At 33.7% G+C, this 12164-nt stretch overlaps 1 protein-coding gene across 4 annotated transcripts in view; it reads right to left on the reverse strand.

Annotated features, from left to right (window-relative positions):
• The window catches only part of Cep85l (centrosomal protein 85 like), a 224309-nt gene that overhangs the window by 137940 nt on the left and 74205 nt on the right, over positions 1-12164 (reverse strand). For all 4 annotated transcript variants that reach the window (XR_007344303.1, XM_048794959.1, XM_048795006.1 and 1 more), the window contains one exon: positions 11740-11901. Coding sequence is in view for 3 of the 4 variants with exons in the window: in XM_048794959.1 (XP_048650916.1) it covers positions 11740-11901 (162 nt within the window). In the remaining variant the exon portion in view is untranslated. The remainder of the gene's footprint in view (positions 1-11739; positions 11902-12164) is intronic.

Below are 12164 nucleotides of genomic sequence, written 5' to 3' on the forward strand. Positions count from 1 at the left end.
TTTTTTTTTTTGGGGGGGGGGGGGTCTTCTGAATATAGAATCATGTAATCAGCAAATAGGAATAGCAACTCTCCATCATGTCAGTTTAGGAATTGACTTCAACAACAAGACTGCAAAAGTGCAAGAGGTAAAATCAAGAATTAAACTAAAAAGCTTCTTCACAGTTAAGGAAAAAATATTAACAATGTGAACAAAGAGCCTACTGAATCTGAATGGGAGAAAATCTTTGCCACCTGTACACCTCAGATAGAAGAACTCAAAAAACTTAACACCAAAATAACACACAATCGATACATGGGCAAAGAAACTGAACAGGCAGTTCACAGAAGAAAAAACCCAAATGGTCAACAACTATATGAAAAAATACTCAATGTCTCTGGCAGCTAAAAAAATGCAAATTAAAATAACACTGAGATTTCACCTCACTCTAGTTATAATGGCAATTATCAAGAATACAAGTAACAATAAATATTGGCCAGGATGTGGGGAAAAAGATATACTCACATGGACTACAAATTGGTGCAGCATCTCTAAAAAGCAGTATGAAGATTCCTTAGAAAACTTGGACCCAGTTATCTCACTTGACCCAGTTATTCCACTCCTAAGTATATATCCAAAGGACTTAACATCACATACTACTTACAGTGATTCAGCCACATCAACATTCATAGCAGCTCAATTCACAATAGCTAAACTATGAAAACAACCTAGGTGCCCTTCAACAGATGAATGGATAAATAAAATGTGGTACATAAACACAATGGAATATTACTCAGCCTTAAAGGAAAATGAAATTATGGCATATATAGGTAAATAGATGGAACTAGAAAATATCATGCTAAGTGAAATAAGCCAATCCCAAAAAATCAAAAGTGGAATGTTTTCCTCTGATAAGAAGATGCTGATCCATAGTGGGGTGGGGAGATAGGGAAGAATGAAGAAACTCTGGTTTGTGCAGAGGGGAGTCAGGGAAGGTGTGCAGTTGTGGGGAGGGGAAGGACAGTAGAAAGAGATACACATTATTACCTTATACACATGTATGATTACACTAGTAGAGTGACTCTGAATCATGTACAGCCAGAAGAATGAGAAGTTGTGCTCCATTTGTGTACTATACGTCAAAATGCATTCTACTGTAAAATAAATTAATTTTCTTAAAAAAAGAAAGAAAATGTGGTATGATACATGTACACAATGGAATATTACTCAGACATAAAGAAGAATGCAATTATGGCACTTGCCAGTCAATGGATGGAACTGGAGTTTATCATGCTAAGTGATGTAAGCCAAAAACCAAAGGCTGAATGTTCTCTCTGATATGCGGATACTAACAAATAAAAAGCAAGTTGCGGCGGGTCAGAGGGGCAGAGAAAAGAACAGAAGTTCATTGAATTAGACAAAGGGGGATGAGGAAGGGAGGGGGGAACAGGGACAGGAAAGATAACAGAATGAATCGGACATAACTTTCCTATGTTCATATGTGAATACATGATCAGTATAACTCCACATCATGTTCAACCACAAGAATGGGATCCTAATTAGAGTAAGTTATACTCCATGTATATATAATATGTCAAAATACATTTTACTGTCATGTTATCTAAAAAGAGCAAATTTTTTTAAAAAAATAATTTTCTAAGGAGAAAATAAATTCTCTCACCCTTTAGAGAGAATTTAAGGTATCTGATTTTTCCCTTCCTGTAAATACTTTTTCCTTTAGCATATCAACTTTTTCTTAAGATTTTGAAATCTATTTTAGTAGTTATAGAATACTATATTAAAATGCTATTTCACACAAATTAAGTACAAAATTCTCTTACACAACTGCAAATACACCCTGTCAAGTTGATTTCAAGGACCCAAACATGAATGACAAATTTGCAATAAATTCAACAGTTCCAATAATAGTATTCATCCAAAAAGGATATAAAGCTATTTAAACAGCATATAAAATTTTATATTTAAAAAAGGCAAAAAAAGAAAATTAAAGAAAACAGAAACACTATGTATTTAAATTATTTTTTTGCCTCTCAATTTAAGCAACAATATTTTCTCATTCAATAAATTTTGTAATACAAAGTCCTATTTATCTGCCCCATTTTATTAGCTTTATTATCACCTTTAATAAGTTGGATGTTTTATTAGACAGCTCACTGAAATTAGATACAAACCCATAATAAAATCTATGTTCTATATACTTGCTAGCAATATTATAATAGTAATAATTAAACAAAATATTTATTAATAGTCATTTAAAAAACAGTGGGAAGATAGAAAAGACATTTTGCCAATACTTTTTACAAAGTATACAAAAGCTAAAAAATTTTAGCTTTTTCTTTCTAAATTTTGGATGTTAAAATATAAAACAAAATATAAGACCTAAAGGTTGAAGAAAAGACATGACATGATTATGGGACCTTTGGAAGCAAGGGACAAAAAGATGGTGAGTTCTCCAGCCTTTTTGTCTCATATCTTCAAGACCTGGGGTTGAAGATGCCAGCAATCCTACATAACCAAGGAGAACTGCCCAAAAAAGTCCCAAGAAAAGCCTCTTCTTATGAGCCAAAGGACAAAGAAAGAGGAAGACTAATAAGACAGAAAACTTCATACAATGACTATTCTTCATCAGTCAAACATCACAGAAAACACTGTGACCCTTTCTCCACCCATACCAACAAAAGCCAAGGACAGCCTAGACTTCCAACTTCATCAATCTAATGGTTTTTTAAAATTATGAATATATTTTGGATTTTGTCAAATGTTTTTTGACAAGCACCCCAAGAAGCCTACCATAATGGTTTAAAAGGCCATTTAGGACGACAGAACATTCACTCTTGCCCGTCAGTATGGTAGCACCACCTACACATATACACACACACTCGGGTAGTATCAAAGGAGGTAGGCCGCCTGGACTTTCATCATTTCCCAGCAGTTAAGGCAGGCAATCCACATTGTGGTGTCAGTGGTTTAATGGGAAACCTAGACTTCCATCCCCACCCAGCAGTAAAAAGGTGCTCTCCCCTAACCCTCAATTATCAACAGAGTGCAAGTATGGAACCTGGACTTCTATCTCCATCTAGCAATAAAGAGCCTGTACCCTATTCCCTTCAGCTACAAGAACAGTGTCTAATAAAGTCATTTAATAGAAAATATTTAAATAAATAAGTTCTGTTTATAATACAGTTCTTTAAAAAGGTCTGTAAAATTGACAAACTGGTACACTAAAACAAAAAAGACAAAAATTATCTGTTGAGAGCCACAGCCAAAGGGGCCCCAGCAAACTTCCAGCTGCCAGCTGATGATTGGCTCACAGCGGCCCCAGCAAACTTCTAGCTGCCAACTGATTGGCTCCTCTGCGGTGATGCTCATTGGGTTGTTTCCCCGCCCTTTCAGACCATCACTATCAGAAATTAAACAGAGAATATCCCCAGAGACTGCAGGAATCAAAGGATAATAAAAGAACGATATGGGAAAAAAACAGAGAGCTATGAACAATTATGCACACATAAATTTTATTCATATATATATATATATGAATGGACACAATAACTTTATTTATTTTATGTGGCACTGAGGCTCAAATCCAGTATATCACAAATGAGAGGCAAGTGCTCTTACCACTAAGCCACAACCCCGGCCCTGAACACATAAATTTGACAAGTTAGATAAAATGAACCAGTGAGACTTCTTCCAAGAAAACAAATTACCACAACTCACCCAATTTGAAACAGATAATCTGAATCACTATCTACTAAGGAAATTCATAACTTAAAATTTTAAAAAAAGAAATCTTCAGCTGTACTCCTAAATGGTTTCACTGAAGAAATCTATCAAATATTTTCTAAAAATAAACATCATTTTTTTATAAACTCTTCCACAAAATAGGAAGGAATACTTAACCAATTCATTTTAAAGGCTAGTATTAACCCTGTTATCAAAAAAAAAAAACAAAAAAAAAAAAACAGAAATACAGGAGTGCCCGCTCATAATCTCAGTGACTCAGAAGGCTGAGGCAGAAGGATCACATGTTCAAGGCCAGCCTCAACAACTTAGTGAGGTCCTAAACAACTTAGCAAGACCCTATCTAAAAAAAAAAAAAATGTTTTTTTAAATAAAAAGGGCTGAAGACGTAGCTCGATGGTAAGGAGCTCCTGAGGGTTAGATCCCCTACACCAAAAAAAAAGGAAAATTACAGGTCAATATCCTCACAGATACATGAAAAAAAAATTATAAAATATAAATGAATAGAATTCAGCAATATTTTAAAAAATTATGCAATGACCAAGGGAAGTTTCCTCCAGGGATGAAAAGTTGGTAACATCTGAAAAATCAAACAATGAAATCCACCACCATATCAACAAGCTAAAAAAAAAAAATCAATTTATGTAGAAAAAGCATTTGACAAAATCCAAAATATATTCATAATTTAGGAGGGCTGGGATTTTTGGCTCAGTGGCAGAGCGCTTGCATAGTATGCATGAGGCACTGGGTTTGATCCCCGGCACCACATTAAAAAAAAAAAAAAATTAGGAAATTACAAATAGAGGCAAACTTCCTCAAAATGATAGATTATACTCTATAAAAAATCCTACAGTTTAAAAATGTGTTATTGTTATTTAACAATAAAGCAATAAAAGATTAAATGCTACATCTTATACCTGTACAATCAAGAATACGGCAAGAATACCCACTCCTACTAATATTCAACATGCTGTTGGATATTCTAGCAACTATAATACATCAAGAAAAGGAAATAAAAGTCACACAACTCAAAGGATAATCATCCTTATTTAAAGATGATGTAAGTATATATACCAAGTTAGGCACAGTGGTGCATGCCTGAGTCCCAGCTACTTGGGAGGTTAAGGCAGGAGAACTGTTTGAGTCCTGGAGCTTAAGGCCAGCCTGGACAACACAACAGGACCTCATCTCAAAAGAAAACCTCAAATAATCTACAAAAAGATGAGCTAATGGTGACAGGATACACATAAATGTTAAAAAATCAGATGTATTTCTACATTGTAAAGATATTTCTAAATGTAATTCTCTATGCTCTATAACACTGACAATAAAATTGGAGGTACAATGCCATCTACAATCACTCTTAAAAAACAAAATATTTCAGTGAAAGGACATCTTTGTTGAAAATTATTTAACACAGTGAACACAATCAAAGATCTAAATGAAATGGAGAAACATACAATGTTCATAGGCAAAAAAAAAACTCAAAAATGTCAATTTTCCTCAAACCAATATGCAGACAAAATTTCTATTAAGTTCTCAAAAAGATTTCTGTATCCTATTTTGTTCATTATTCCAAAGCTTAAGTAGAAAAACAAAATAACCAGAAGGAATAAAAACAATTTTGAAAAAGAATGAAGTGACAGTAATCATTCTACACAAAGATTAATTATGCAGCTGGGCATGGTGGCACATGCCTATAATCCCAGCTGCTGACAAGGCTGAGGCAGGAGGATCACAAACTCAAAACCAGCCTCAGCAATGTTAAGTGAAGCCCTAAGCAACTCAGCAAGACCCTATCTCAAAATAAAAAATGTAAATAGGCTGGTGATATGACTCAGTGGTTTAACACTTAGGTTCAATCTCTGGTACCAAAAAAAAAAAAAAAAAAGATTATGCAAAAACCTGAACTTTATGTCTCACACTGTAAAGTTTAATATACACTGTACATACACTATACATTCCATACACTGTACATTCCAACAAAGTTTTGGCCCTTGCCCAGCTCTTAAAAGGTAATCTCTAAACTCTTGGAATATTCTGCCTAGTAAGTATGTCTTTGTGTACCTTGGAGGTCTTAGGTCACTCCATACAGTTTATGCTAATAATGGGATTTATGGAAGGTTCCTAAAAGCAACTGACATTAGCATGACTGTTTAATTTTAGAGCTGGTGACCAAGGTCATGGATGCAGATAGTCAACCATGCCCTATATAACCAACCTACCAAACAAACAAACAAAACAAACTCTGGACACAAAGACTGAGTGAATCTATCTGGTCAGCAATACTCCACATGTGTCATCCACATCATTGCTGGAAGAATTAAACACTGTCCACATAACTCCACAATGAGAAGCTACTTAGAGCCACAAGTGTAACAATTTTTCTGTTTTGATTTCTTTTAGCAAATTAGTTGAGTATAAAGAGGACTTACAGATTCTTAAACACACACACACACTTAAAATGAATCATGGACTTAAATACAAAACATTAAATGATCAAACACAAGAAAAAATGAGAAAACTGTCAACTTAAGAAAAAATGAGAAAACCTTCAAGAACTAGGATTAGGGAAAGAGTTCTTAAATTTGACATTAAAAAACATAATCCCTTAAGAAGAAAAAATTGGTAAACTGGACTTCAAATTTTAAAACTTGTACTCTGAAAAAGATACTGTTAAGAAGATAAAAGACAAATTATGCAATGGAAGAAAAAATCACAAATAATACATCCAACAAGTGATTAGCATTTAAAATAAAGAACCTCAAAAAAAAAATTCAAGCTGGCATTTAAGTACCTTGGATGGAAGGCATTATTCAATCCTAAACAAGCAAAAAGCTGAACAAACTATAAAGGGAACAAGTCTTTTTAGATCTCAAAAAGAATTGAGGTCACAAGGCAAAATGCTCCCAAATAAAAACAACAGGTAAGCACAGAATCACAACTTATTGCAGGAAAAAACACTCACGATGAAGCCTACATGGAAACCAGGACCTGATAATAAAACCTAAATTGTAACTGACAAATTGCTGGAGTTCAGTGTGGACAACTCTGAGAAATAAAAATTCCAACGTAACCCTATCACAGGAAGACCACCACACTTGTGAGATTTTACTATCTGGAGTTTGATCTGGTTCTCACAGTGAATATCAGAGAAAAATCCCTTCATGCTTCCAACAGGGGACGGAGAAAGGAACCATTTTGAAATACAGCAGAGAGTTTCATTCTTCTTATGAGGATCTGCTATTCCCACTCAAAATGATGAAAATTTGCAAAATTAAAAATTTTTAAAAATAAATCCTGAGAAGCACTTACAAAGATCACAGCCCAGGGCACAGACTTACCAAAACTCTGAAACCTAATCATAAAACTATAAAACATTTCTCTCTTCATACCTTACTACCATTACATTGCCAAAGAATCATTTACCATAGTTCATATTACCCAGCATGTTATGATACCTTGCAAAAATACAAATAAAAAAGAAAAATAAATAATAAGACATACTACAAGGCAAAACATATAGTTTGAAGAAACAAACTAGACTGAGATATGGCAAGGATATTGACCCAGTAGTTTAAAACAACTATGATTAATATGCAAAGCACTCTTATGGGCAAAGTAAATAGCATGCAAGAATAAAGAAAGAATCAAAAAGACTCTAATACAAATGAAGATGCCTTTGATGGGCTCAGTAGTAGAAGAGGACCAGCTAAGCAAAGAATCTCTGAGCTTGACAATATGTGGACAGAAACTTCTAAAATTAAAAACAGAGAAAAAAACTTAAAAATGTAACAGAATACCCAAGAAGTATGGCACAACTACACCCTTTACCAAAAAAAAAAAAAAAAAAAAACCCNTCTGCTAGTTGTCTTCCCTGCTCCGAATTTTTTTTTTTTTTTTTTTTGGTACCAGGAATTGATTCCAGGGGCACTTAGCCATATATCCCCAGCCCGTTACTCTGTTTATTTTAAGACAGGGTCACACTAAGTTGCTTAGGGCCTTACTAAATTGCTGAGAATGGCTTTGAACTTGGGTTCCTCCTGTCTCAGTCTCCTGAGCTGCTGGATTACAGGCATGTGCTACCACACACCTCGCCTATGTATTGAACTTTTAACCATGTACAGATATCTTTTAAAAATGTTAAATCTATCTATATCCAGGTACAGAACTTTTAAACATGTAAACATGTATAGTTGTCCTATTAAAAATGTTAAATCTATCTTCAAATGTCAGCCCTCTGATCAGGAATTATCGTAAGACATCTGTGATTCCATACACAGGCATTAGCTGTGAAATTGGAGTTCAGGGAAAGTCTAATTAATCATATTACATGACATTAAAAGTAAGAATGTGCTCATCATGGAAGATAAAAAGTAAATTTTTTCCTACTATAACATAATCACTTAAAATTTTAAATTATTTTGTAACCCTTTAAATTGACTTTATTTTTCTTTTGCTAAAAGATTAACAGCACAGTATTTTCCTACTTATCTCAACTTGTCTTTTTGAATTACACTGAATCTCTATTTTGTTAGCTAATTTATGTCTTTTCAAAGTTTATTTTCATTTGTACATTTTTTACTTTTATTTACCATTTTTCTGTTTTACCCATTCTTCTATTTACTTCATTATTCTACTGTCTTCTATAATACTACTCAAAGCAGTGCCAGTACAAACAAGTTATGTACAGAACTAAGCAATGTGTGGAAATCCCAGTGACTCAGGAGGCTGACAGGAAGATCATAAGTTCAAGGCCAGCCTAGGCAATTTATTGAGACCCCCAGCAACTCGTGGAAACCCTGCCTCAAAATAAAAAGGATTATAGATTGTAGTTCAGTTAAGCACCCAGGGGTTCAATCCCTGAGAAAAGAAAGAAGACAGAAAGAGGGTGGGGAGGGGAGGGATAAGAAAATAAGGAGCAAGTACACAGAAGTTTTTTTTTTTTTTAATAATAATTAGAACAATTTAAAATCTGTTGGATTTAATATAAATGTTGTAGAAGCACCTATCTTTGCTGATACCTAACACAGTAATTCTCAAATTGGAGCTACAGACTTACTCCAGGAACTTAACAAGTTCTCTATAAGAATGTTAGGTTTTCATTTCAATGATAATCCTTAAAAATCCTAATAAACACATTATACATTATTTGAACAGCCACCTTTAAAATGAATAATAATCTGGGCATAATTTCTACACTGCTTTATCTATATAGCTACCTTAAAACAGATTTGTTATCACCTATCTTAATGCTCCCATTTGTGTTTTATGTTTTCAACTGTACATAAAGAGCAAATGATATCACTCAGCACTTTTAATTTGAAATGAAAAAGTTTTACAGAATTATCAAGAAACATCCTATTGGAATTGGCACAGGGGCTGGGGATATAGCTCAGTTGGTAGAGTATTTGCCTTGCAAGTTCAAGGCCCTGGGTTCAATCACCAACACCACACACACACACACACACACACACACACAAACACACACACACACACACACACACAAACACACACACACACACAAAAAAGAAAGAAACCGGCACAGAAAGAAGGCCTTCTAACAGTTTAAATATAAGGATCACAAAATGACTATGTCGTGTGCATAAAATTAATTACACTATTTTTTACCACACTTTTAGAAATAGTCATCCTCTAATATTAAAATCAAAATACAGCCAGGCACAGTGTCATATGCCTGTAATCCCAGTGGCTCCAGAGACTGAAGCAGGAGGTTCCTTAGTTCAAATCCAGCCTCAGCAATTTAGCAATTAAGCAACTCAATGAGACCCCGTCTCTAATAAAATACAAAACAGGGCTGGAGATGTGGCTCAGTGGAGTGCCCGAGTTCAATCCCCAGTATCAAAAAAAAAAAAAAAAAAAAAAACCTCAGACATAAAACAACACAAAACTAGAAAACTCACAGTAAAAATTTAATTGACTTTGTCTATAAAAATTACATTTTAGATCACATCCTTGAGACATGTTCCACAAAAGAAATAATTAATAAGCTGAATTTCATTAAAATTAAAACCTTCTGCTGGGCAAAAGACAATAGACAATGGCAAGAATATGAGAAGACAAGCCACAGACTAGGAGAAAATGTTTGCAAAAGATACATTTGATGAAGGACTGTTAACCAAAATGGAAAAAGAACCCTTAAAACTTAGTAAGAAAACAAACAATACAATTTAAAAATGGGCTAAAGACCTTAAAAGATGCCTCACTTTAACAGATATAGAGATGACAAATAAGCAGATAAAGTGTTCCACATAATGTACCAGTAAAATTCAAATTAAAATAATAAAATTCTACTGTACAACTATGAGAAAAGAAAAAATCCAGAAAATTAAAACACCAAACGCTGGGTAGGATGTGAAGCAACAGAATTCTCATTTATTGCTAGTGGAAATGCAAAATAACACAGCCACTTTGAAAGATAGTTTGGCAGTTTCTTACAGAATTAAACATACTCCTACTGATGCAGCAATCCCGCTCCTTGGTATTGACCCAAAGAAGCTGAAAACTGATATTTACACAAAAATATGTATATGGGTATTTATAGCAGCTTTACTCATAAGTGCCAAAAGCATATTACTATATGAATGAAGCAATCTGAAAAAGCTATATTATACAATTTCAACTATGTAACATTCTGGAGAAAGAAAAACTATAGAGACAAACAAACAACAACAACAAAAACAGTGACTACTAGGGTGAGGCAGGGGACAAAAGATGAAGGCAGAGTATAGAAGATGCTTAAGGCAGTGAAACTATTCTGTATTACATACGATAGTGGACACATGTTTTTATAAACTTGTCCAAACTCAGAGAACATACACCAAGAGTAAACTGTTAACTACAGATTCTTCAGATATCAATGTAAGTTCATCAATTTAATAAATGTACCACTCTGGTGGGAGATGCTGATATTTGGGGAGGCTGTACCTGTGTGAAGATGGGAATACATAGAGAAAATCTGTACCTTCAATAAATTTTTCTACTGCTCTAAAAACACTGCTCTAAAAATAAGTCTATTTTTTAAAAAATGATATCTCACTACCACAATGATATATCACTATATTCCTACGAGAATGGCTAAAATTTGAAAAATGTCAAATTCTAGAAAGGATATAGAGAAAACTGGATCATTGATATATATACATTATTGATGAAAATGATAGTGAAAATAATGTGATTGGTAATTTTGAAACTAAACCTACAACTACTACAGAAACCAATAACTGCACTTCTGAGCATTAACCACAGAGAAAAGACCTGTTTTATAACAAAACCTCTATGTACAATGTTTACAGCTTTTTTCATAACAGTCCAAAACTGGAAACAACTCAGTTTTTCAATGGGTTAATAATTAAAGTGTGGTCTCTCTAATACCACCCCCACCATTGGTAAATATTACTCATCAATAAAAAGGAATGAACTATTGATACACACAACAACCTAGATAAATCTCCAGAGAAAATGGCCAATTCCAAAAGGTTATTGCTATGTGTATGATTCCAACTACATACAGCCTTCTTGAAATTACAAATTAATGGTTATTGCTTTCCAAGAGTTAAATGAGAATGGAGTGGGTAGAGAGAGAAGTGATTGTAGGCAACATTTGGTATATGGAAACATTCTGTATCTTGATTGTATCCGTGTCATTATCCTGGTTGTGATACTATAACATCTTGTAAGATATTCCCTGGTGAAAAATGGAGAATGGATACATGGAATCTCTATATTATTTCTTAAAATATTATTTCTTAAAACTCATGTAATCCTACAATTATATAAGAATAAAATGTTAAGAAAAGGAAGAAAAATGTGCAATATGACAAGACAGACAATTTAACTTGATATACAGCAACAATGAGTATTATTAAACACATACTATTATTTTAGTTTGGAACAATAAGATATATCCCTTGAATAGTCGAAATTCACAACCAATCTCCACAAATTCATATCTAAATACTAATAATTTTAGCTTACCTTCCACACTGTCAGAACAGGAAGTTCCAATGCCAGTGTCTCCACTGTCAGAAGCTATACTGTGTCTCCTGATATGGTTATTTCGATGGTTAGATGGAACAGTTGTGGCCTGCCACAATGATTCATTACCAGGTAACCATGCTGATGAATAATAATCTGGGCCTATAAAGGAAAAAATGCATAATTAACACATGTAATATCATGTCTGAAGAGATAGCAGTTTTGTTTTACTTTGCAAAAAAATACACATGGGATAAAATAGGGTTTTTTCTACTCAAAATAAAAATAATCAATGAGCTCTAAATTTGCCAGGAAAACTTTACATATCACACACATATCAATTCAATGCTAATTCTGCAGTTTCCTCTGGTTGAAGAACTCTGTATTCTACTGGGTATTGAATTTTTTTTTTTTTTTTTTTTTGG

Source organism: Marmota marmota, unplaced genomic scaffold, assembly GCF_001458135.2.
Source record: "Marmota marmota marmota unplaced genomic scaffold, marMar, whole genome shotgun sequence".
NCBI classification, from domain to species: Eukaryota; Metazoa; Chordata; class Mammalia; order Rodentia; family Sciuridae; genus Marmota; species Marmota marmota.